This window comes from Hypanus sabinus, chromosome 14, assembly GCF_030144855.1.
Source record: "Hypanus sabinus isolate sHypSab1 chromosome 14, sHypSab1.hap1, whole genome shotgun sequence".
In the NCBI taxonomy this organism is placed as follows: domain Eukaryota; kingdom Metazoa; phylum Chordata; class Chondrichthyes; order Myliobatiformes; family Dasyatidae; genus Hypanus; species Hypanus sabinus.
The window spans coordinates 94,978,107-95,005,911 of record NC_082719.1 but is presented as its reverse complement, the minus strand read 5'-3'; the positions used below and the strand labels follow the sequence as shown (position 1 = coordinate 95,005,911).

Below are 27,805 nucleotides of genomic sequence, written 5' to 3'. Positions count from 1 at the left end.
CCAATTTTCAATCCATGTCAGTACTTTGCCCCCAATACAATGTGCCCTAATTTTGCCCACTAATCTCCTATGTGGGACTTTATCAAAAGCTTTCTGGAAGTCCAGGTACACTACATCCACTGGCTCTCCCTTGTCCATTTTCATAGTTACATCCTTAAAAAAACTCCAGAAGATTAGTCAAGCATGATTTCCCCTTCATAAGTCGATGCTGAATCGGACTGATCCATCTACTGCTATCCAAATGTTTTGTAATTTCCTCTTTTATAATTGACTCCAGCATGTTTCCCACCACTGACATCAGGCTAACCGGTCTATAATTCCCTGTTTTCTCTCTCCTTCCTTTCTTGAAAAGTGGGACAACATTAGCCACCCTCCAATCAGCAGGAACTGTTCTGGGATCTATAGAACATTGGAAAATGATTACCAATGCATCCACGATTTCTTGAGCCACCTCTTTTAGTACCCTGGGATGCAGACCATCAGGTCCCGGGGACTTAACAGCCTTCAGACTCAACAGCCTATCCAACATCATTTCTTGCCTAATATAAATTTCCTTCAGTTCATCCTTTACCCTAGTTGCTTTGGTCACTATTATATCTGGGAGATATTCTGTCTGGGTAGCCTCCAACTTGATGGCATGAACATTGATTTCTCAAATTTCCGCTAATTGGTCCCCACCCCTTCACCATTCCCCATTCCCATTTTTCTCTCTCACCTTATCTACTTACCTGCCCATCACCTCCCTCTGGTGCTCCTCCCCCTTCCCTTTCTTCTGTGACCTTCTGTCCTCTCTTATCAGATTTCCCCTTTTCCAGCCCTGTATCTCTTTCACACAATCGACTTCCAGTTCTTTACTTCACCCTTCTCCTGGTTTCACCTAACACCTACTACCTTCCTCCCCACCTTCTTACTCTGACTTCTCATCTCTCTTTTGCCAGTCCTGATGAAGGGTTCACAGCCCGAAACCTCCACTGTTTACTCTTTTCCTTAGATGCTGCCTGGCCTGCTGAGTTCCTCCAGCATTTTGTGTGTGTAATGCATTTTGCTGTACGTTTTGATGTCGTTCGATGTATGATGTTCTCCCAGTGTTTGTCATCTGGGATTCCCTTAATGGAGAGTGCCTGTACGCGACTTCATTCATCGCGGGGAGGCGGCTGCATGGACAGCCATCACATGGTCCTTGACAGACTGGGGTCAGGGTCCAGTGGCAAGGATTGCAAGATGACTGGGGCACTGCTGCAGCCTTCACCACCTTCACTGCCATTGTGATGTGTCATCATTTTCCACCAGCTCCACCATTGAGGTCTTGGTTGGATCGCTCTTTGTCTGGAGCCTCCCCCTTGACGTTATCGCTGCGGGAGACCCTACCAGGAACTCAGCACCAGACGGCATCACTCCCGGGATCTCAGGATCTCACAAGCCTCTCCGTCCTGTGAAGGTGACGCTCTGATGTTTCAATGTACGGTACATGTAACAACTGAACCTGAACCTGAATTGGAAAAGTTCCAGGTCCTGCTCTTACTGGTCACAGACCCCATGGACAGGACAGTTCCAGCTGCTTAGTTTCTGCGCATAATCCCGCAAAACTCCATAGATCCCAACAGAACAGGCACTGAAACTGGGAAATGCCACATATTCACTGCTGACACAAAATATTATCTCCCTACAAGTGTGTCCTACCTACCCAAGTTGAGAAACATGTAGATTCCAGCTCACAGAGTCAATACCTGGAGTGTTCCAAATGCTGGAGGGGATCCTAAGGAGGTTCACAAGAATGGTCCTAGGATTGAAAGGGTTAAATTGTGAGGAGCATTTGATAGCTCTGGACATATACTCACTGTAGTTCAGAAGAACGAGGGGAGATCTCCTTGAAATCTACTGAATATTGAAAGGCCTGGATGGAGTGGAAGTGGAGAGGTTGTTTCCCATTGTGATGAAGTCTAGGACCAATCTCCTTAGAACAGAGGTGAGGAGGAATTTCTTTATCCAGAGCTTGGTGAATCTCTGGAATTCATTGCCACAGACTGTGGAAGCAAAGCTATTGGGTATATTTAAAGCGAAGGTTGAACATTTCTTGATTAGTAAGGACATTAAAGGTTATAGGAGAAAGCAAGAGTACAGGGCTCAGAGGGATAGTAAATCAGCTATGATAGAATCAGAGCAGATTTGATGAGTCAAGTGACCCAATCCTGCTCCTATGTCTTATGGTTTTACGGGATGCAAGGGTACTCCAAGTGTATAACACCTACGTTAAAAATTAATATGGCTGAGGTTATCCTCATGATTGTGTGACTGTGTGTCCTTTCTCCAGGTGCTCTGCTTTCCTCCACATTCTGAGGATGCGCGTGTTTAGGATTATTAAGTCGTGGGCATGCTATGTTGGCGTTAGAAGCATGGTGATACTTGTGGGCTGGATATCTGTTCCCAGCACGACCTTGGACAAACGACACACTTCACTGTATGTTTCAGTGACCATATGACAATTAAAGCAAATATGTCTTCTTTAATCTTTAGCTTCTATGGACATGACCAACTAGAATGACCCGGCCCATATATTGTAGGTTCTCCAAGAAGGGGAAGATTCCAGGAATCACTGTGGTGTGATTTGGAACAAATTAACAGTGGAAGTGGTGGATCTGGGTTTTATTACAATATTTAAGAGAAGTTTGGGTAAGTACACGGATGCCAGGGAGTTGGCGAGCTATGGTTCAGGTACAGGTCGCTGGGACTCAGCAAAATAACAGTTTAGCATGAACTAGATGGGGCGAAGAGTCGTTTCTATGTTGTAGTGCTGCATAACTCTGAAACATCTCAAATTCGCTCCGTATGTGAGTCTAACTGATCAGTCACCAACTGTACCCTTGATTGGTTTGTTCTGAAATGACACTAGCACTGGAAGAGCTTGCTATGTAACTCCACAATCATCATGGACAAGTTCAGAGCTCCCTTTTTATTCTCAATTCAGCCCTAATCATTTCAGAGATTTTACAGTCCTGTTCAACCATTTACCACTTCAGCTGTTAAAATGAGGTCCTCTTCTTATGAGTTGTGAACTCTGTCCGCTCCATCGTGGGCACTAGCCTCCGCAGCATCCAGGACATCTTCAAGGAACAATGCCTCCAAAAGGTGGCATCCATTACCCATGACATGCCCTCTTCTCCTGCTACCATCAGGAAGGAGGTATAGGAGCCTGAAGGCAGACATTTAACAATTCAGGAATAGCTTCTACCCTCTGTCATCAATCTTTGAAGTGGATGGGCTGCAGCAGTTGACGACCACGAACATACACTTAGTGGCCGCTTTAGGTGCATGAGGCCACTGAGTGTAGAAGGAGCAACACCAATGCCTTTGAATGGGAAATCCTACAAAAACTAATGGACATGGCCCAGTCTGTCACAGGTAACGCCCTCCCCACCTTTGAGCACTGTCAAGGTCACTTAGATCACAGTTCTTCCCCATTTGATGTTTGGTCCAAACAGTAGCTCTTGACCATGACTGCATACCTCTATGCATTGAGTTGCTGCCACATGATTGGCTGATTAGATATTTGCCTTAATGACTGACTATACAGCTGTGGCCAATACATGTGTCCATCTTAAAATATTATCAATACTATTTTCAGAATTTTCTGGAGCAACAGTCTGCTGGAAGAACAGTGGAGTGAGCAGCATCTGTGGGAAGAAATGAACTGTCAACACTTCAGTTTGAAACCCTGCATCAGCATCAATGATTCAGGATCGAGATTCCAGCATCTGCAGCCTCTTGTGTCTTCCTGCACTGACACGGTGAACTTGCCCTCGCTGAGAATCCTGCTTCATACCCATGAGTTACAACATTGAGGAGTAAATGGTTGTTATACTGGGTTCAAGGTGATGGGCAAAAGTCTACTAGCTGTTTCTACCTTACCACAGAAAACATCCAAATCATACTGTACTTTATTTTTCAGATTCAAATACTGAAGTCAATTGAGAATCAAAATCAATTGAGAAATTAAGCTTTGTAGAACAAAAATGGCAAATACTGTATTCTAGTGCCCGATTCTCACCGGAACATTTGTTTCTGCATATGACCTGTTAAGGCAGGGCTGAAATCACCTATCGCTCCCAATGACTGATGAATATGTCTGTGCATTTTGTCAAAGATTGCATGTACACACGGCCTGGCTAGACGACGCGTTATAACAGCCACTCTGATCCGATACATTTATTTATCATGCAGGTCAAAATGTGTCATTTGCATTAACAACCAGCACAACCCAAAGGTGTGCTGGGGGGCAGCCACAAATACTGCCACACATTCCAGTGCCAACATGACATGCCCACCATGTTTGTAGAATACACACAATCAACAACAACAGAACAGCAAGAAAACAACAGTACAACAAACCTCTTACCACACACGCACACACACACACACACACACAGACACACACACACACACACACACACACACACAGACACACACACACACACACACACACACACACACACACAAACACACCAGACAAAATGAGAGGGAGATTAGAGAGTAAAAAGAAACACGGGATGGAGCAATGGGAGAGTGAAGATGGGAGGCAGCTGCTGGCACAGTTGCTCTGGAGAATGTTCTAGCAAGCATTTCTTCCAAACAATAGAATCACCAAATGATCATTTGGTTCACTGGTTGTCCAATGAAAGAAACTCTGTGGAATTTCACCCCCACCCACTTGCTGAATCACAAATGTAATCAAGAAGAAGGCATACCATTTGGATTTTGAGTAGATTTGGGATGTCACCAAAGACAATTAAATTTTCTGATATATTTAGGGTGCTGAGCCTTCTGATTGGTTGTGTCACAATCAGAAATGGACGCCCCAATGCACTCAATTACTGCAGAAGGTTGCAGACTCAGGCAGCTCCATCAAGACACAACCATCTCCCATCTTTAAGAAGTGCTGCCTCAGGAAAGTCCTACTAAAAACCCTCACCATATGGGATATGCCCTCCTCTTGTTACTATCATTGGAGAAGAGGTTCATGAGCCTGAAGGCCCCCACTCAATGATTAGAAACGGCTTCTTCCCCTCTGCCATCAGATTTATGACCAGTCCGCGAGCCTTTTTGTTTTTTTCTTCGTAATTTTGTCTATGCTCTGTACTGCTGCTGCGAAGGAACAGGTTTCACGTTTTGTAAGCCAGTGATAATAAATTGATTCTGATTCTGAAGCAGACAATAGATGGTGGAATGATGTTGTAAGGCCCATCTCCCTCGGAGAGGTCAGTCTTTAAGAGGAGGTTCACAGACATGAGAAGCTTTTGGCATTTATCTGTTCAGATATATTGGGATACAGAATGGGCGACCCAGGATACAATTCACCCCACTCTTTACATACAGCACTCTCTTAAGCTCATAGAGAGAGTTTTTGGCAATGACATGATCTAGTGATTACCCCCCTCAAACACGCCCTATGAGTCACTGTCCCGCTATTGCAATTGGACCTACCCTGGTGGTTTTATAGCTGTGTAAGTTAGGGTTATAGAGTGATACAGTGCAGGAACCGGCCATTCTGTCCATCCACTCTGTGTCGAACTGTTACTCTGCCTAGTTCCATCGACCATAGCCCTCCATACTCCTCCCATCAATGTACTTAGCCAAATTTATCTTGTGCTGCAATCGACCCCGCATCCGCCACTTCCGCTGGCAGCTCTGACCACTCTCTGAGTGAAGAAGTTCTCCCTCAAATGCCACTTAAATGTTTCACCTTTCACCCTTAACCCATGACCTCTAGTTCTAGTCTTACCCAACCTCAGTGGAATATGCCTGTTTGAATTTACCTTATCTATTACCCTCACAATTTGGTACACTGCCACAACAGTGAACAACATGCAAAAGTAATTCAGAAAGACGGCGGGCTGAATGGCCTCCATTTCATTCGCCCATTGGTTGCAGTGCGTCAAATTCCCAAGTGTAGATCCACCGATTTCCTGTCTAGTGCGCACCATTGCTCCAAGCAAGGCGCTGCAATTCCCATCGAGTTTTATGAGCAAAGGTTGAAAGAGAGCCGGAGAAGTTCAAAATACCGGGGTTATGGCGTGAATGTACTGAACTTGTCAAGCACCCACCCCTACCCTCCTCTATCTATTTACCCTCGGTACTACATTACACTGTAAACACTTTAAACTACATTTTACAATGCTGTAAACACATGCTTGTTCTGATGCACAGTTTATTCCACATTTGTACTTGCAACTTCATTTTTATAGATTTCATCTCACTGTATCTCCTATTGTGCGGGAATCTAAGACTAGAGGGCACAGTCTCGGAATAAAAGGATGTCCCTTTGGAACGGAAATGAGGAATGTCTTTAGCCAGAGAGTGGTGAATCTGTGGAATTCATTGCCTCAGGCGGCTGTGCAGGACAAGTCGTTGGGTATATCTACAACAGAGGTTGATCGGTTCTTGATTAGTCAGGGTGTCAAAGGTTACGGGGAGAAGGCAGAAGAATGGCGTCGAGAGGGATAATAATTCACCCCTGATAGAATGGTGGAGCAGACCCGATGGGTCGAACGGCCTAATTCTGCTCCTATTTCTTATGATCTTATAATTCTTTATTCTGTATAGCAGTTGAATGTTGTCCTTTTGGTTGAATTGAACGCCAACACTCCACGGCGGTTTCCTAAGACATGTGGATAAGTGGCAAATAAAGTTGATGCTTAATCCTTCAGTTTCCAGTCAGAAACCTCGAATCGGTTCCTTAGTTACCGCTCCACACAACCTCATTGGGAAGGCAAGTTCAAGTCAGGACATAAACCGTAGAGGTTTTTAAACTATCCCGCAAGTGGTGTTTGATCGGATAACCCTCGGTTTTAAAATCGCGTCTGCAGAAGAATTAAGAAGTCTTGCGCTGCGAATATGTTGACAATACTGAAAACAATCAGTCAGGATCCGAATCACATACATATAGCAAGGCTTCATAAGGCTTCTACACAGTGCTGTACAGGAGCAGAATTAAGCCATTCGGCCCATCGAGGTTTTCCGCCATTCCATCATGGCTGACTTATTATCACTCTGATCCCCATTTCCCCCCTTCTCCCCGACTAATCACAAACCTATCAACCTCCGCGTTAAATATACCCAATGACCTGGCTCACACAGCTGCCCGTGACGATGAATTCCACAGACTAGCCTCCTTCTTGTCTAAAGCGGCGTCTTTCTATTCTGAGGCTGTGCCCTCTTGCCTTAGACTCCCCCCACTACAGTAAACACCCTCTCTACACACACTCTACCTAAGCCTTTCGATATTTGACCTCCCTCCATTGATGCTGCCTGATCCTCCAGCATTGCGTATGTGTGTGTTGCTTCACGTTAAGTTTGATCTGTTGGCCTGTTGTAGATGCCCACCAATCCCTGGTCTAGCTGTAGGGAAAGGTGCGAAATTAGTGCCTCGTTTCAGAGTAAACGTTCAACATTACCCAGACGAGGCTGGTGGACAACCGCCCGACATCTAACTTCACTCCAAAGACGGAAGGAAAAATGTTAAAGTAGTCGGCAAAGTGGGTGTCGGGGATAAGCCCCAATTTAACACACAAAGTGCGTGCGGAACTCAGCAGGTGAGACAGCATCTATGGAGAGACATAAACCATCGATGCTATTCTGCTTGACCTCAGGCATTGTGTATGTGTGAGTGTGTGAGTGAGTGTGTGTGTGAGTGTGTGTGTGTGTGTGTGTTGCTCTGAATTTCCAACATCTGAAGATCAAACTTATGTTTAAGCACCAGAATATCGGGCGCAAAAAAAAAGAGAGGCACTCAAAAGATTGAAGCATGGTTTGAATTTATTGATCTGGGTGAGAGCGATAGTCATTCGGATACCTAAATTTCCATTATAACTAAATAAAAATAAAGAATCCAAAACCAATGTTTATCCTTCACCAGCAAGGCATATCGTTCGTTTACCTTCAATGGATATTTTCTGCGCTGTCTGTACGAGAGTTTAACATCAGCACAGAACTCAAAAGGCGATGAAAGTTGTGGCAGCGATGACTGGACAAGCGATGAAAAGAAGCGGGCGGCAGGATGAGTGAAGCGTGCCGAGTTCTAAAAATCTTACACGCGCAAAGAGAAAAGCTGACACTAAAATAATAGAAAATATGGTGATTAGACCAGAAGATAAAGCAAGAAGAATAGGGCAATAACAAAGGAGATTTTAATGTAAAGGGGTCAGTGAGGGAGCGATGCAAATCGGATAACCTTTAGATGAAGTCCTCCCTTGAGTGACTAATGGTGGGGACGGTGAGGTTTTCAGCTTCGGTTATCGGAGAGCAGGACAACAGGTCGCCAACATCTCTCATTACCACCGCCTTTTACTAGGCGAGTGAAGGACTGGGTTATCGCTCCAGCCTTGTGAAAGCGTTCACTAGACACAAGCTGAACAACACGGCACCTCAGTCTGTCACTGGGATGAGATGACAGGCGGAGAAGGGTGTGTACTCGCGAGTTAAAAAAAGGTCACTGAAGCAAAAAAAAACACACAGAACTTTTCCCCCCCCTCTTTACACAATGGAAAATCTTGATAAGTTTTTCAAAATTAACAAAGGGACCCCTCGTAGAATCATTAAGGCACCATATCCGGCGCCGGGAGACACAATCGATCCGAAAGAGGGATGGATGATTTATACCACACCAACACATCACGCATGCCATCGTCAGCCGCTTTAATTCTGTCGGCTCCCCGTGATTTCGTCACGGTTTCTTATAAATTCCGCTCACAGCCGAAGAGAGACGGAGATCATTTCTGTGACTGAAGATCTATCTGAAACGCTCCGGGACAGCGTTTTTCCCAGTCTAGAGGGAAAGAAAGAGAGAGAAGAAGGGGAAGGGAGGGAGATTGGCGAGCAACTACCGGGAGATGGGGTCGGAACTGATTTTTTGGAAACATCGTTTGCTCCTGTCTCTGATAGTTTTCAGCATTGCTACTTCCAAAGTCCATTATGGACTTGCTGCTCCAGTTCCAAATCACGGCGGTTTGTCTAAGATGATCCCCAGAGGCAGCCACTGGGCGGTGGGTGAGTATACAATTTTATTGCTGCTTGTTTCAAACCTGATTCAACTTGGCAAGGGGGCACAGATGGACACTTTATTGGCCTGATTGGCTGGTTGCGATTTTGCCAATTATGTCTTGTGTTCAACCTTCTGAATTCGAGGATCTACAGACTGAAGAAGGATCTCATTGAAACCTGTCGAATATTGAAAAGCCCAGAGAGTGGACGTGGAGAGGAAGTTTCCTACAGGGCAGGTTCCCAAACCGGGGTTGCATTGGTCCATGACCCTAAAGAAAAGTTGGTAACGCCTGCGTGAGGGTCTCGGACCGGAGGACGCAGCATCGGAATAGGAAGACGTCCCTTTAGAACAGGGGTGAGGAGAACTGTGGAATTCATTGGCACGAACGGCTGAGCCGACAACATCCTCGGGTATACTTCAAGCGGAGTTTGATAGGTACTTCATTCGTGAGGGCGTCAAACGTTACGGGAAGAAGGCAGGAGAACGGGGTTGAGAGGGGTAATGATTGAATGGTGCAGCAGACACGATGGGTTGAATGGCCTAATTCTGCTCCTGTCTTATGCTGTTATGGCCAAATGTGACTTCTCTTTCAAATATCAACTATCGGAATTTTACTGAAAATATTTTGAATGCGTATTTGTTTAAAATTTAAGCAGAACTTCTGCGCACTTGCTCCACCTCTGCTGTCGAGTTTCGGCACTCTTTCCAGCCTAGAACAACTTTAAACGTTTTGTTTTCTTCGGGTTCAGAACTGTTTATCATCTGCCCATCGAAACATACTGTGAAATGCGCCGTTTGCGCCAACAGCTAGCACAGCAAATGATGTGCTGGGGGCAGCCCACAAGTGTCGCCACACTTTGCTTCTTTTTAAGTAGCTTCGACGCTTTCGATAAATTCATTTGGCAAAGCGTTATATAACGCGTTCGCCCAGAACTTTTCTTCCACGGGAGCGCTGCCTGAACACAGTTGCGAAGCTCTATTAAAGTCAAATAGAAGTTAGAGGTTAGCACAACGCTTTACAATACCAGCAACCCGGGTTCAGCTCCCGCCGCTGCCTGTAAGGAGTTCGTACGTTCCCCCGCTCCCCCCCCCCCCCGTGACCGCGTGGGTTTCCACCCAGTGTTCCGGTTTCCTCTCACAATCCAAAGACTCGCCGGTTAGTATGTTAATTGGTCATTGTAAATTGCCCCGCGATTAGGCACGGATTAAATAGGTGGGTTGTTGGATGACGCGGCTCCAAGGACCGGAAAGGCTCTGTATCTTAATAAATAAATAAATAAATAAATAGATAGATAGATAGATAAGCAGAGTAACGAGACTCATTTATGCTAATGAAAGGTTTAACCGGATCAAAATGCAACCTCAGACAGAGCTTTTTCTCTTTGGAGTGGAGGAGAACGGGAAGTCACTTGATGGAGACAAACGAGTTGGTATCCAGAGACTTTCCCCCAAGGCGGAAGTGGCTCATAGGAAAGGGCATAACCGTTAGGTATGGGCTGGGGGCGACAGGCTGACGGACTGAGCGGATGAAATCCACAGGGAGATCCAACGGCCAGGAGGGCGGTTCGGCAACGTTCCGTGGAGAGGGACGGCACGACCAGGCACAGAAGACGCCATGGTCATCCGCCGCAACCCCAGGTTGTGACGCTTGGACTTCTGAGGTGGACGGGGTGGAACTCCCCCAGTGCAAAGCCTTTTCCACTTAAAGAAAAAAGCTCTACCACTCAGGTTTCCTGTTATCGTCGAACACGATGGACAACCACCATAATATGGGGGTGGGGGGAGGATACCAGAACCAAGTTTCTTTTACACGGTAGCAACACACACAAAATGCTGGAGGAACTCAGCAGGTCAGGCAGTGTCTATGGAGATGTCGTTTGAGGTCGTGACCCTTCTTCAGGACGCTTTCACATGGAAGGTGGCATGCGTTGGGGCGCAGAGGCGGTGCTAGGGGCAGATGCATTAAAGATGTTTAAGAGCCTGTCAGATAGGCACAAGGACAATAGGAAAATGGACGGCTATGTGGGAATAAAGGATTAGTTTTAATCTTGGAGTAAGGTGTACTGTACTGTTATGTATTATGCGTTCTGAAACCCCTATAGTGTACTTAGTATTTAACAGTTTGACGCTGTCCCTGTTAACCTGGGTCGTCCTCCTACAACTTTCTCTAATTTACTGTAGGACGGAAGTATTTGTTCACCCCTGAGGGGCAAAAAGTGCATCAACAGTAGAAGAAGTGCGCCCAGTTAAAAGGCAAGTGGTCTCGTCTCCTATTATAATTCTGTCTCCCTCTCTGGAGCGGGGTAATTGGATTGCAGAGAAGATTTTCAGTCTCTAACGCCGTCATTTCACGGACTTCCGAAGAATAGAGTGGTGATTTCTATGGAGCCTAGAACAGGAGACTGCTCCAGACCAAAACTCCTCGACATACTGTATTTACAAACCAAAGGGAACAGACCTCTGTAACGCAGTATTCACCCGTGAGGGAGGCGCATCCAAATCGCTCGTAATTTTTCAGCTAATTTTAAGACGTAAGAGGAGAGTTAGGCCGTTCGGCCCATCGAGTCCACTCTGCCATTCCGTCACACCCATTCTCCTGTCTTTTCTCCGTAACCTTTAACGACCTGACTAATCAAGAACCTATCAACATCCGCTTTAAATATACCTAGCGGCTTGGCCGCCACGGCTGTTTGTGGCAATTGATCCCACAGACGGTGGAATGACAATTCATTGTAACGGCGTCATTTCGGATGAAGGTGCTGCCTGACCCGTTGAATTCCTCCAGCAATTTGTGTGTGCGTTATTTCGCAAATTAAAAAAAAATCAACTTCATTCGCCATATACTTAGGAATTTGCTGTGGTGTGTCGGCGCGATGTGATACAAAAAAAAACCCCAATATTCAACACTTATAGGAATAAATAATTAAATAAAATAATCTTAGAGGTTAAAAAGCGGTGTGAAATAAAATGTGCATAAAAACCGTAATAAAAAGGGGTTTAACGTGTTTACAGTGCGGTGGTGTGATTGAGGTAATAGATTTGCTGTGTCTGGACCAAATTCTCTTATTACAAAGGCCGACAACAGAACAGTTAGGGTCAGTTTATTAAACAGGCAATATGGTAGAAGTTTGCTTTCTTGGCTCTTGGTATTTCCGCAGATACTGTGCAACTTTCAGGTGAGCGGCAGGATCCCTAATTTGCGGTGGTTTGCGCCACCTCGTGTTAATGTTTGTAATAACAGGCTGACCGCATTCACAGGTTGGCACTCTGAGTCACAGCCGTCGAAATGGGCTGTAGTCAGAGCAGGTGAACAGTTTCGACATCTAAAGGATACATTTCCCTTGTTTATCTTGTTGCAAAATTTTCCGCTGTTTCGTGTGAATACTTTTCAAGAAATATTCAATGTACTCTGAGAATTCTTAAAAATGTGCCAACTTGTACTCCTTCTGTTCCCCCCACCCAGCACCTTCTCCCTCACTTGATCTCACCTATCATCTGCCAGCTTATTTTCCATTACCTCCTCCCAATTTCTTATTTTGGCTTTTGTCCCCTCCCTTCCAGTACTGATGGAACTGTTTATTCCTCCCCATAAATACTGCTGATCTCCTTCAGTACTTCAGTGTGTTGCTCAAGATTTCCAGCATATGCAGAACCTCTTGTGTTATTATTCTGGCTTCTGTTCCCTTCCCTCCTGATCCCGATGATGGGTTTCCTCCTAAAATATCAATTGTTTATTGCTTTCCCTAGATGCTGCCCGACCAGCTGATTTTCTGCAGAATTTTTTTCTGTGTGGTGCTCAAGACATCAAGCATCTGCAGAATCTCTTGCATCTTGAGAATGTGTCCACTGTTTTATAAAGGCATTTTTTTTTAACCAGCTGCGGTGGGGTGGGATCTATTCTAGATTTCCACAGGCAGTCAAATCAGACTTGAAAGAGCTATTAGGTACTGCCATTAGCAACCCTTCTGAATATAATCATTGATTGGCATATAGATAGACTCATTGTGATAACTGTTTGATCAGCTTTGCATGGGTCTGTAAAGTAGGATTACTCAATAAAAATCATTCTGCTCCAGGGTAAGTAATATACAAAGACCCCCACAATCCAGGTAATGTCCTCCTGTCACATAAGAAATAGGCACAGTAGTTCATCTGGCCCGTCGAGCCTGCTCTGCCATTTAATAAGATCATGGCTGATCTGGCCATGGACTCATCTCCACCTACCTGCCTTTTTCCCATACCCCTACTATGCAAAAATCTATCCAACATTGTCTTAAATATATTTGCTGACATAGCCTTCACTGCTTAATTGGGCAAAAAGTTTCACAGATACATCACTCTTTGGGAAAAGCAGTTCCTCCTCATCTCCACCCTAAATCTACTCCCCCAAATCTTGAGGCAATGTCCCAGGCAACTCAACCTTGCCTCATAGTCTAACCCCCTCATCTCTGGAATCAACCATCAGGCAAGAGGTAAAAAAAGCCTACACCATTAGATTCAGGAATAGTTTTTACCCTACAAACATCAGGCTCCCAAACTGAACTGGATAACTTCACTCACCTCAACTCTGAACTGATTCCACAATCTAGAGATTTACTTTCAAGGACTCTTTATAACTTTGTCTTATTTTGTGCACTGGTTATTTATCAGTATGTTTCTGTTTGTATATAGTTTTTCATAAAATTTTGTTGTATTTCTTTCTTTTGCTGTCAATGCCTGCAAGAAAATGAATTGCAACGTTATGTATAGTAACATAGTGGCCACTTTATTAAGCACACCAGTGCACCTGCTCATTAATGTAATTAACTAATCAGCCAATCATGTGGCAGCTACTCAATGCATAAAAACATGCAGACGTGGTCAAGGGGTTCAGTTGTTCTTCAGACCAAACATTAGAATGAGAAAAAAATGTGATCTAAGATTCTCTGACCATGGAATGATTGTTGGTGACAGACAGGGTGGTTTGAGTATCTCAGAAGCTGCTGATCTCCTGGGATTTTCACACATGACAGTCTCTTGAGTTTACAGAGAATGTTGCGAAAAGAAAACATCTAATGAACAGCAGTTCTGTGGGTGAAATCACCTTGTTAATGAGAGAGGTCAGAGGAGAATGGGCAGACTGGTTCAAACTGACAGGAAGGTGACAGTAACTCGCATAACCAGGTGTTACAGCAGTGGTGTGCAGAGGAACATCTCTGAATGCATAACGCATCAAACCTTGAAGCGGACTGGTTACAGTAGCAGAAGACTGCACAGGGTTCCACTCCTGTATCTTTCAAGAATAAATGGACTCTGGCATGGTTCTGGAGAAGTGGAAAACTGGAAATATCACTCCATTCCTTAAGAAAGCAGGGAGGCAGCAGAAAGGAAATTATAGACCAGTTAGACTGGCCTCAGTGGTTGAGAAGATGTTAGAGTCAATTGTTAAGGATGAGGTTATGGACTACTTTGTGACACAGGACAAGATGGGACAAAGTCAGCATGGTTTTCCTCAGGGAAAATCCTGCCTGATGAACCTGTTGGAATTCTTTGAGGAGATTACAAGTAGGATAGATAAAGGGGATGTGGTGAATGTTGTATGTATGGCTTTTCAAAAGGCTTTTGACAAGGTGCCTCAAGCTGGTGAGGCTGCTTACCAGGAAAGTTACTAGCATGGTTTGAGCATTGACTAATTGGTAGGAGGCAGTGATTGGGAATAAAAAGATTCTTTTCTGGTTGGCTGCCAGTGACTAGAGGTGTTCCGCAGGGTTGGTGTTGGGACCGCTTCTTTTTATGCTCCATATCAATAATTTAGATGATGGAATAGTTGGCTTTGTTGCCAAGTTTGCAGATGATACGAAGATTGGGGGAGGGGAAGTAGTGTTAAGGAAACAGGAAGACTGCGTAAGGACTTAGAGAGATTAGGGCAATGGGCATGGGAGTGGCAAATGAAATACAATGTTAGAGCATGCATGTTCATGCACTTTGATAAACAAAGTAAATGTGCAGAATATTTTCTAAATGGGGAGAAAATCCAAAAATCTGAGATGCAAAGGGGCTTGGGATTCTTGTGCAGAACACCCTAAAGGTTAACTTGCAGGTTGAGTTGGTGGTGAGGAAGGTAAATGCCATGTTAACATTCATTTGAAGAAGTTTAGAATACAAGAGCAAGGATGTGATGCTGAGAGTTTATAAGGCACTAGTGAGGCCTCACCTTGAGTATTGTGGACAGTTTGGGCTACTCACCCAAGAGAAGATGTGTTGGCATTGGAGAGAGTCCAGGGGAGGTTCACAAGGAGGATTCCAGGAATGAAATGGTTATCATATGAGGAACGTTTGATAGCTCTAGGCCTGTTGGAATTTAGAAGGGTGAGGAGGGATCTCATTGAAACCTTTTGAATGTTGAAAGGCCTAGACAGAGTAGATGTGGAAAAGGGGCATCTAGGACAAGAGGGCATGGCCTCAGGATAGAGGGGTGTCCATTTAAAACTGAAATGTAGAAAAATTTCTGTAGCCTGAGGGTAGAGAATTTGTGGAACTGGTTACCACAGGCAGCTCTGGGGGTCAGGTCTTTGCATGTATTTGGGGCGGAGATTGATTGGTTCTCCATTGGCCAGGCATCAAAGGCAATGGGGAGAAGGCCAGGGAGTGGAACTGAGGAGGGAAAAAAATGATTAGCCGTGATCGAATGGCGGAGCAGCCTCGACAAGCCAATTAGCCTAATTCAATGTCTTGTGGTTTTATGACTTTATAGTCTAATCTGAACGCACAACACACTGAACCTTGAAGCTGATGGGTTACAGCAGCAGAAGATCAGTTTCCACTCCTGTACCTAATAAAGTGGCCACTGATTGTATGCCTCTGTATTTGACAATAAGTTTACTTTGAGCTTGGAATAATACAAGATTGTGAGTGACAGGAAAGAATTGTTGAAATTGCTCCAGAATTCTAAGATTCGCATCCGGCCTACAGAAAGTATCGGCCTCACAGCGAAGGATTGTTCATAATGAATCTGCTGCACCCAGTAATGGAGAGAACCCCCCTTCTATTGGGAAAACTTCACCTTAAGTGTTCCTAGCTGGATGCTTCTAACATGGAAGCTTTTATCAGAGTCAAAAGATGAATTGGACATTCTTGATCTAATTAAAAATGCAAGAGTCTAATTCAATGAAAATTATGTAGTACTGTTTGCACTTTGAGAGGTGAAAGGAAGTACTCTGGAAACTTCTATATAATTTTATGGAAGCTAATATCAGTTAGAGAATTACCCGCATAAAGTGTTCCAGATACTCTGAAAAGCCATACTTTCAACAGTGATTTATTAAGATATATATAAGATCTGTAAATTGTGAATTGAAATGTGCTGACAAGCATTAGTATTTGCTAACGCGGTGGTAGCTAATTATGATCGTGTTTTTGTTAAAAGCGAAAATTAAACTGATTTTTGGATCCTTTCCAAGTGTGTGGAGACTGAGCTTTTGGTAAGGGACTGTATCCTGAAGGAACAGTTAATACTGATCAGACTTTCATTACCAGCTGAAGTGTAGAATAATAGTGGTGGCTGAAAGAATTGTGAAGCGGCTGTGATAGTCTTGTGCATGGCTGCTATACATTTTAAATGGTCTCCAGGTGACAGAGTGAATCTCAGAGTTGTATAGGGTGACATATATCAGAATCAGGTTTATTATCACCGGCATGTGTCATGAAATTTGTTAACTTAGCAGCAGCAGTTCAATGTAATACATGATAATATGGAAAGAAAATAAATAAATAAATCACTTGCAGTAAGTGTGTATATCTAATAGTTAGATTAAATATAATGCAGAAACAGAAATAATATTAAATAAAGTGAGGTAGTGTTCAATGTCCATTTAGGAATCGGATGGCAAAGGGGAAGGAACTGTTCCTGAATCGCTGAGTGTGTGCCTTCAGGTTTCTGTGCCTCATTCCTGGTGGTAACAATGAGAAGGCGTGTCCTGGGTGGTGGGGGTCCGCTTTTCTGAGGTACGGCTCCTTGAAGGTTCATTTGATACCACAAATTTTACAATTTTCTGTAGCTTCTTTTGATCCTGTGCCCCATACCATACAGCGATGCAATCTGTCAGAATGTTCTCCACGGTATACCTGTAGAAGTTTTCAAGTGTTTTAGGTGACAAACAAAATCACTTCAAACGCCTAAAGAAATATAGCCACTGTTTTGCCTTCCTCACAGCTGCTTCAATATACTGGGACCAGGTTAGATCCTCGGAGATCTTGACACCTTGGAACTTGAAATTGCTCACTCTCTCCACTTCTGATCCCTCTATGAGGATTGGTTTGTGTTCCCTCGTTTTACTCCTCCTGAAGTCCACAATCAGCTCTTTGGTGCTACGTCAAGGTTGTTGCTGTGGCACTACTCAATCCTAATGCTGTGATACTTCTCAACCAGCTGGTATATCTCACGCTGTACGCCCACTTGTCTCCACCTGAGATTCTACCAACAATGGTTGTATCATCAGCAAATTTATAGATGGTATTTGAGCTACACCTAGCCACAAAGTCATGGGTGTAGAGAGAGTAGAGCAGTGGGCTAAGCACACACCACTGAGATGCACTAGTGTTGATGATCAGTGAGGAGGAGATGTTATCACCAATCCACACAGACTGTGGTCTTCCAGTTAGGAAGCTGAGGATCCAATTGCAGAGGGAGGTGCAGAGGCCCAAGTTCTTTGATAATATGTACTTTGATAATAAATTTACTTTGTACTTTGAATTTTTCAACCAGAATACCTGAAGAATATTAACAGGGAAAATGTTAAAGTTGAAGGGAGTATTGCATGCTGCCAACGGAAGTGGTAGATGGAGGTTTGGTTATAGCATTTAAGAGATATTTGGATAGGTACAAGAAGGGGAAGGGTATGGAGGGCTATGCTCCAGGTGTGGGTTGATGAGACTCGGCAGATTAATAGTTTGGCATGAACTAGATGGGCCAAAGTGCCTTTTTCTACCCTCTAGTGCTCTATGACTCTAAATACTCAGAAACACAAGCATATTTTGCCCTGATAAAGGGCCTCTACCTGAAATATTGGCCATTTATTTCCCTTCATAGATGCTGCCTGACCTGCTGAGTTCCTCCAGCAGTTTATGTGCATTGTTTGAAATACTCAGCAGCTCCGACTGCATTGTCATAAGGGAAACCAAGTCAACCTTTCAGGTTGATTAACCCTTCATCAGATGAGATGGCGTTGACCTGCAACATCAGTTATTTCAGTCTTTGCAGATCTCTACTCTACTGCCCGTTATGCCGCTGGCTTTTGGGGCAGCAATGAAGGTCCTCCATCTCTGGTGGTGTTCAGAGCTTCCTTCATCATGTCAGTAGCTCAGTTTTCACTGCTGTCAGTCATGCAAGTTCTAGGTGGAGACTCAGGAATACCACCTCACTCAGATGTAGAAGGTTTCTTCTTTACTGTTTCCATAAAAATTCTCTTTTTGACCAGTCAGGGTTGTTATCCCTGAGCTGAACCCAGGAACATGGAAGACCAATGGGCCACTCTTATCTGGGCTCTATATTGTGACCTGTTGGGCAAGAGCAACCCTACCAAAAGCCAAGTAACAAAGCTCTGACTCAGCGAACACAGCCCTCCGGGTCATTGAGGCATGCAAGCCTTCAAAATCTTCAACAAAGTTGTGGTCCTCTTGGGGGAGTCTTCGCGGATGCTGTCTGAAATCCTTTGCATTTCCAGCAAGTTGTATTCACTTCAAATTTCTGACATCTTTTGATTTCTGGTATTAAGTGTTGCTTGTTTGAAAATACATTGTGTAAAGATTAAAGATTCAATAAGAATTGTCACAGGTAAATTGAATCATCAAAACAAATGAGTCATTAGCGTTAATGACCAACACAGTCTAGAGATGTACTGGGGGGGGGGGGGGGAACAACCTGAAAGTGTATTATTTGCATGTAATTTTAATATTGAACCTGTATCAGTCAAAATATTTAAAATGACTCCTTTCATTCCTGGTGAAGGTTCTGCCTTCAAGGAAATGCGGAGATGCATTGAAAAATATTATTTGTGAAGTCCTGCTTCTAGAGTAAAATTTTCTTTGTTTCATTTTTCAAAAGGACACTTGATGGGGAAAAAGAGTATAGATGATACTCTTTATGGCTATGCCAATGGAGACAGCATGATATATCCAGTTCTGTCAGGAGTTGCTAAGCAGCCAGATGACAGCTTGCAGTTGACCGAAGTGGCCAAGAATTTCTTAAATTTGTGGGAAGAAACCTTGTCAACAGGCATTCAGAAATCAAGAGAAGACATTCCAGTACTTAACAAGAAAACACAGCAGACAGCTGACTACAACTTCAAAGAGGCAAGTGTGTTTAAAACAAAATACATTTTGTAAAATTATTAGCCCCTTGTTATGGCTTATACAAGAGGATGTAAATTGAAGGTGTTGGGTAGAAAGTATAGGGGGGGATGTCAGAGGCATATTTTTTTTTACACAGAAAGTAAAATGTGCTGCCAGGAATGAAGGAAGGGTCAGATACATTAGGGGTATTTTTAGAACATAGAACCTCCTGACAAAGGGTTTCGGCCTGAAATGTCAATAGTGCTTCTCCCTATAGATGCTGCCTGGCCTGCTGTGTTTTCACCAGCATTTTGTATGTACTAAATGACTTGGCTTCCACTGCCGTCTGTGGCAATGAATTCCATAGACTCACCACCCTATAAAAATTCCTCCATATCTCTCCATTATGTTCTATGTTCTAAAAACAGAGTATCCCAGGTTTAATTTTGGGAAACAGCATGTTGTATGATAGTTGGATTTAATAATTGTATAATGCATTTTGGAATGAGGGTTCAGGTAATCATCATTTTATAGTAAATCCCTATTAAAGCATTTGCTTACGATGTACTGGAGAAACAGGCCTGCAACCAATGTTCATGAAGGAGAGCAATTTTTGTAAAGCAGAGGAGATCATTTCTTGTCTAAAGAAAAACACAGTTCAGTCAGAAAGGAAAAGAAGAATGTTGAAAGATGAAACAAAACTTGACCTAGCTATTGAGTTTAACTGTCACGAGGTAATGTTGCAGCCCTATAAAATTCTGGTCAGACAACACTTATTGTTTATGGTCAATGCTGGACACCTCATTATAGGAAGGATATAGAAGTTTTAGAGAGGATGCTGATGAGATTTACCAGGATGCTAACTCAATTAGAGAGCGCGTCGAATGAGGAAAGGTTGAGTAAGTTAAGGCTTTCTATTTAGAGTGAATAAGGATGGGAGATGTCTTGATAGAGGTGTATAAAATGATAAGAGGCATTGAAAGAATAAGCACTCGGTGCCCTTTCCCAGGGCAGCTTAATTTTAAGATGATTGGAGGGAAGTATGCGGGGAGTGTTAGAGGAAGTTTTTTTTCCACACAGAGAGTGCTAAATGCATTGAACATACTGCCAGGGGTGGTGGTAAAGGCAGATACATCAGGGACGTTTTTGATACTCTTAATGTTAGTGTTGATTTTATTTGATAATGGTGCTGTGAATTGATGGGAATAAACTGTTGTACCAAAGTTGTGATTTAAATAGAGAATTATTGTCTGAAAAATGGATCAATTGTTCACCTGGCAGGATGAAAGAAAAATGGCAGGGGAGGGTTAGATTGATCTTGGAGTAGGCTGAAAGGTCAGAACAACATCATGGACCGAAGGACCTGTACTGTGCTGTACTGCTCTATGTCCTATTTTCAGATAGTTTTCTATAAATGTGATAACTCTATCTAATTTATAGTCATAAAATGTACAACAGTGACAACACAAACAGGTGCCTAGTAGAGATGAACATCAAGCAGATACCAAGATAAGAAGCTTAGTCAAAGTATTTGTTCTTTCAAAGCATCTTTGACAGAAAACTTCAGGGTGGTAATTCCTGATACTGGAATTGAAAGCCTTGAAACTAAGAAAAGCAATTAGTATCATTACAATGGTTTTGGGAAGGCCATGCCCATTTTTTGTATAAGAGGGTGAGGAAGTGTAGTTTTTCACTATAATTTCTTTAAGATACTCAAACTAAATTTTTTTGTTATTTACATGAGCATGTGTTAGTGTTGAGTTTATTTGTTAATGATCCTGTGAATTGATGGGAATAAACTGTTGTACTAAAGTTGTGATTTAAATAGAAAGTTATTGTCTGAAAAACTGACCAATTATTGACTTTGCAGGTTTTGGTCTAGTTGTTGGTGACAGTGGCAATTGTTTCTTACCAAAAAAACCTCAAAGAGCATTTTTACACAAAAATAACTGATTTTCATTGATGCCTATTGTCAGTTTAGAAGTAGCCGATTTGTTTTGGTTTTATTTTCTTTGTCCTTTCTAAGGCAGCTCTGTTTTGTTTTGCTTATATTTCTGATAAACATAGGTGCTCAGGTATGCTTTACATTAATACAATGTACCCAGCCTTGATGAAGGATCTCAGCCCAAAATGTCGATTCCTTATTCCTTTCCATAGATGCTGCCTGACGTGTTGAATTTCTCCAGCATTTTGTGTGTGCTGATCTAAGATTTACATTCCCTGAATATAATAAGTTATCCATGTAATTTAAGTTCAAGTTCAAGTTTAATTGTCAACCATACATGAACATCCAAAGAATACGGCCAAATAAGTCAGCGTTCCTCTGGGGCCAAGGTGCAACACAACAGTCATACTTAGCACAGGCATATATAACACATTTAAAATAGCAAAGACATATAAGTTAGCAATAAAATACAGTCACACAAAAAGAAATATAGCCCAAGTCCCTGAGTCCATGAACGTTGCAGCAGTCTGCAGTTGAACACAGTACACTGGTCTTCTGCCGAACAAACTCTAGCATGGATGCATTGCCACACCACCTCCAGCATTCCGGCACTTCCGATTTGGTCTGTGGTAAAAGTAGAATATAAATTCATTTTAGTCACCGGTGTTAACCAAATACTAGAGCATTAGTTGTATTTTTGGTCCTTTGGCCTCTTGAATCTGACAGAGCTAAAGCATTGTTACATATTGCAACATCCGACCTATGAAAGCATGAAACATCAGGAAAATCAGACAAAGAAATAGAAGCCTATTGACAGATTTAAACTCTGCCATGAAAGCATCTTACTGGGATCGCTCAAAAAGCCTAGGTCGACATGGGTTTAATTATCCATAATGCTGTGCAAGTAAAGAAAACTGTGCAAAAAGAAAGAGGAAAAGGGTGATTATAATAATAATAAATAAATAAGCAATAATTATCAAGAACATGAGATGAAGAGTCCAAAAAGAGAGTCCAGTTCAGTGGGAAAAGTTCAGTGATGTGCAAATTGAGTGAAGTTATTCCCTCTGGTTCAGGAGCCTAATGGTTGAGGGGTAATAAAAGTTCCTATTGTCTTATTTATTATTTATTGTAATGCCTGCACTGTTTTGTACACTTTATGCAGTCCTGGGTAGGTCTGTAGTCCAGTGTAGTTTTTTTGTGTTTTTTACATAATTCAGTCTAGTTTTTGTACTGTGTCATGTAACACCATGGTCCTGAAAAAACGTTGTCTCATTTTTACTGTGTACTGTACCAGCTTTAAGGTCCTCAGGACCTTATTTATTATTATCACCGAGGATCTCATGTGGTCTGTACACACCAGCAGTGTGGTGAAAAAGGCACAAGAGCGCCTCCTTCACATCAGACGGTTGAGGAAGTTTGGTATGGGCCCTCAAATCCTAAGAACTTTCTACAGGGGCACAATTGAGAGCATCCTAACAGGTTGCATCACGGCCTGGTACGGGAGCTGTACATCCCTTAATTGCAGGATTCTGCAAAGAGTGGTGCAGACAGCCCAACATATCTGTAGATGCGAACTTCGCATGATTCAGGACATTTACAAAGACAGGTGTGTAAAAAGAGCCCGTGGGATCATTGGGGACCTGAGTCACCCCTAACATCATCTATTCTAGCTGCTACCATCCAGGAAACAGTACTGCAGCATAAAAACCAGGGCCACCAGGCTCCAGGACAGCTTCTTCCACCAGGCCATCAGACTGATTAACTCACGCTGATTGAGCGTATTTCTATGTTACATTGATTGTTCTATTTATTATAAATTACTATGATTGCACATTGCACATTTAGATGGAGACATAACGTAAAGATTTTTACTCCTCATGTAAGCGAAGAATGTAAGAAATAAAGTCAATTCAATTCAATTCAACTCAATAATCTTCTCCTTGGTCTTGCAGATGTTGAGCGAGAGGGTGTTGTTGTGATACCACTCAGACAGGTTTAAAATCTCCCTCCTATATGCTGGTTTGTCACCATCATTGTTTGGCCAATGATAGTGGTGCCATTGGCAAACTCAAATATGGTTTTAGATCTGTGGTTAGCCTCACGGTCATAAGTATAAAGTGAGTAGAGCAGGGAGCTAAGCACACAGCCTTGTGGTGGACCTGTGTTGATGGAAGCTATGGAGTAGATGTTATTGCCAATCCAAACAGACTGGTGTCTGCAAGTGAGGAAATCGAGGATTGAACTGCACAAGGATGAGTAGAGACCTAGATCTGGGAGCTTACTGATTAGCTTTGAGGGGATGATAGTAATGAATACTGAGCTGTAGTGAATGAAGAGTTTCCTAATGTGTGCACCTTCGCTGTCTAGATGTTCCAGGGTTAAGTCAGGAGCCAATAAGATGGCATTTTGCTGTTCTCCTGTTGTGATAGTGAGCAAATGGAGTGGATTCAAGCCCCTTCTCAGGCAGGAGTTAATGTGTTTCATCACCAACCTCTCAAAACACTTCTTCATTATGGATGTGGTGCTACTGGACGAGGCAGGTTACCACATATATCTTGGGCACCGGTATGATTGGTAAAATAGGCAAGTTTCCCCTTGTTTCTTTGGAACACTGTGCCACTTAATTTGGACAGGAGACTGTTGCAGAACGGTTTCTAACCAGAGTCAGTCATTTGCACTTGTGCAGCCATTAGGCTCTACCCTGTGCTTCGAGCAAATAGTTTTAAAATAGTATCAGTAGCTCATATTTTGTGTTCAAAATCAATAATTTTTATCACTGATAATTGGTGAGAAGTAAGCACTAAGACAATTCAGTATCATTTTGTTCACTGTGGTTTCAAGCATTCAGTCTTAGAGATGCCAGAAACTGCTGAAAGTGAAAATGAAACAATTTCCCTTCCTCCACCATCAATGCTGTCCTCAATCATATCTCTTCCATTTCACACAGTCTGCTCTCACCTCATCCTCCTGCCACCCTACCAGGGATAGGGTTTCTCTTGTCCTCACCTTCCACCCCACCTGCCTCCACGTCCAGCACATAATTCTCCAGAACTTCCACCATCTCCAATGGGATACCACCACCAAGCCCATCGTTCCCTTCCTCCCCAATTTCTGCTTTCCACAGAGATCACTTCCTACCTGACCCCCTTGTCCATTCATCCCTCCCCACTGATCTCCCTCCTGGCACTTACCCGAGGAACAAGTGCTACACCTGTCCGTACTCCTCCTCCCTCACTATCATTCAGGACCCCAAACAGTCCTTCCAAGTGAGGTGACACTTCACCTGTGAGTCTGTTGGGGTCATAAACTGTGTCTCGTGCTCCTAGTGTGGTCTCCTGTATATCGATGAGACCTGAAGTAGATTGCGAGACCGCTTCACCAGAAAAAATGGGATCTCACAGTGATCACCCATTTTAATTCCGGTTCCCATTCCCAGTCCGATGTGTCAATTCATGCCCCCTCTACTGTCATGATGAAGCCACACTCAGGTTGGAGGAACAACACCTTATATACCGGCTGGGTTGCCTTCAACCTGATGGAATGAACATTGATTTCTTGAACTTCCAGTAATAACACCCCCCCCCCCCCACCAGTCTCCATACCCTTTTCCCTCTCTTCCTCTTTCACCTTATCTCCTTGCCTGCCATCACCTCTCTCTGGTGCTCCCCCACCCTTTTCTTTCTTCCACAGCCTTCTGTCTTCTCCTATTAGATTCCCCCTTCTCCAGCCCTATATCTCTTTCACCAATCAACTTCCAGCTCTTTACTTCACAACACCTTGTGATTCTCCCTCCCCTCCCCCCACCTTTTAACTCTACTCCTCATCTTCTTTTCTTCAGTCCTGCCAAAGGGATTTGGCCCGAAATGTCAACTGTACTTTTTTCCATGGATGCTGCCTGCGCTGCTGAATTCCTCCAGCAGTTTGTCTGTGTTGCTTAGATTTCCAGCTTCCTGCAGATTTTCTCTTGTTTTTGAAAGTTCCATTCTATTCTATTCTATTTACAGTGGCAAGTTAACTTGCCAACATGCATGTCTTTGGGATGTGGGAGGAAACCTGAGCACAGAGAGAAATCCCATATGGGAATGTGCCCAGTCCTTGCGGGCATCATCAAAGGGTCCGGATTGAACCCAAGCCACTAGAACTCTGAGACAACAATCCCATTAGCTCTGGCCCCATGCCACCAGGCAGCATCTGTTGAATGAGAATCAAAAGTTAATATTTGAAGCTGAAGACTCTATCACAGATTTCAGAGACCAAAAGAGCATAAGACATAGAAGCAGAATTAGGCCATTCAGCCCATCGAGTCAGCTCCGCCATTCCATCAGGGCTGATCCCGGATCCCACTCAACCCCATTCACCTGCCTTCTCACAGAGAGGGGGATTCCTTTTGCAAAATTCTTTTCTGCACTTTTGGGTAAACTTTTAAAATTTTCTAGATTTGGGCTCTGATACTATGTTACAAAAGCCATTTGCTTAAATATCAACAATCAAATTTATTTGCCATATACATTTTCGTATGAATTTTTGCTGTGATGTATTGGTGTGACATACATCAAGAACATTATTCAACAGTTATAAGAGTAAAGAGTGAAAATAAACTTAAGAGGTTGAAGTACAGACATGGAATAAAATTTGTATAAGTACATAAATTCCAGAAACTACAATATAAACGGCATTATAAAAAGTGGTTTAAAGTCTTTCCAATGCAATGCATGACTGAGGTAATAGACAGAGGGGGCTGGGGTGTCTAACCAGAATGATTGATCAGATTAAGTGCCTGGGGAAGTAACTTTTAAGATGGTGCGTATTTTTTGTTTTAATGCTACAGGGATATAAAAACAAAAAGCTTTATGCCATCTTAAATATCTCTTAATAGCAAGGAAAAACAGCTAAAACGGTACCAAAAAATGGAAAATACTTAACTCAATTGTACTGTGTCTACAGATTTTGTGCATCCATTTACTGTTTTGGGGGCAGCACGGTACCGTATAGCAGTTAGCATAAAACTCTTATGGCAGCAGGAAATGGGGTTCAATTCCAATGCTGTCTGAAGGGAGTTTGCATGTCCTCTCCATGACTGTGTAGGATTCTTCTGGGTGCTCCTGTTTCTCCCTACATTCCAAAGGTGTATAGTTCAGTAGGGTAATCGGGCTCATGGGGCCCATGCCTGTTACTGCAGGATGGGGTGGCGATACATCTCTATCAACTGAGGTGCAAGGTGCTCCGTACCTCTGCTAGCCTGCAGGTCACTCTTTGGCAAGGGGTGACACCTGCTCACCCCCTCCCCCCCCCCCCCCCCCGGATCAGGGTCACGTGAAGCCACGGGAGCAGGTGGTGGATGGTCTTTATGAGCTACCGGTGCATATCCCAAGTCCTGGTTATGCGACCATTGATGCCAGTGAGAAAATCTTTGTAGAGTATTGATGATGGCTGGGGTCAACCATCTTGTAAAGACACTTGGCCAGAAAGAGGCAATGTCAAACCACTTCTGTAGAAAAATTTGCCAAGAACAATGGTGGACAAAGATGACAGGGCACATAATGATAATGATGATGGGCCTGTTACTTGCTGTATCTCTAATTAAGCTTTCGGTTGGGCCGAAAGGGGGATCTTCACCATGTTTGTAACAAATCTAAGCCTCACCGTATCTGCATTTTACCAAAGATCAGCGAGGAAGTACAGAGATCTGAAATCAAGTCAAATGCCCTTTGTTCTATTTGCCTTCTTTTTGTGAGATCAATAATCAAGAGGAAAAGAGAGCTAATAAGGATGAGGGAAATAAAATATAAAAATGCAAATATTATTACTCTTTGAAATGTCTAAAACCAGAAGGCCTGTATTTAAGGTGAGAGGAAGTAATTTCAAAGGAGATGTGAGGGGAAAGTTTTTTACACAGAGTGGTGGGTGCCTGGGGTGGTGGGAGAGGCAGATACATTAGAGACTTTTAAGAGACATTTAGACAGGCACATGAATGTGAGGAAAGTGAAAGGATCTGGATATTTCATAGGCAGAAAAGTTTAGTGTAGTTGGCTGTTTGATTACTAATTTAATTGGTTCGAAAGAACATTGTGGGCCAAAGCGTCTGTTCCCGTGCTGAACTGTTCTATGTTCTAAACATCCTTAAATGATTAAAATTACCACTCTTTTGCTAATGATAAATATTTCTTCTTTGACAGATGGTGGACTATCTTCTACAGTTTATGAACGTGAAGGACGAAACCCCAAGCTGAATACACAACAAGAGTTCAACCAGAAATATTCTAAAGAGACTATTATGTTTTTGTCCTCCAAGTGTTTAGCGCCACCAAATACCAGACTAAATCGCTTTTGTTTTAAAATAACTGAATGTTCTTGTACATCTGAACTTGAACTAAATGATTTTCACACAGCAGATTATGCTTTGATGTTTTTCATGTAAATAAGTATTGTAAGGGCCAGTCTTCCAATAGAAAGTTCCTGTTGTTACTCTATCTGTGTTTTATCATCATTCACCTTTTTGTTTGCAGCTGCATTATGAA

The 27,805-nt window shown here is 43.1% G+C and overlaps 1 protein-coding gene across 1 annotated transcript; it reads left to right on the top strand.

The window, feature by feature from the left end:
* The first annotated feature begins 8,882 nt into the window (after positions 1-8,882).
* Positions 8,883-27,517, top strand: grp (gastrin-releasing peptide). The gene is made up of 3 exons (XM_059988621.1): positions 8,883-9,039; positions 19,116-19,363; positions 27,464-27,517. Exons 1-3 carry the CDS (start codon positions 8,883-8,885, stop codon positions 27,515-27,517), a joined length of 459 nt encoding a protein of 152 aa, XP_059844604.1.
* The last annotated feature ends 288 nt before the right edge of the window (positions 27,518-27,805 follow it).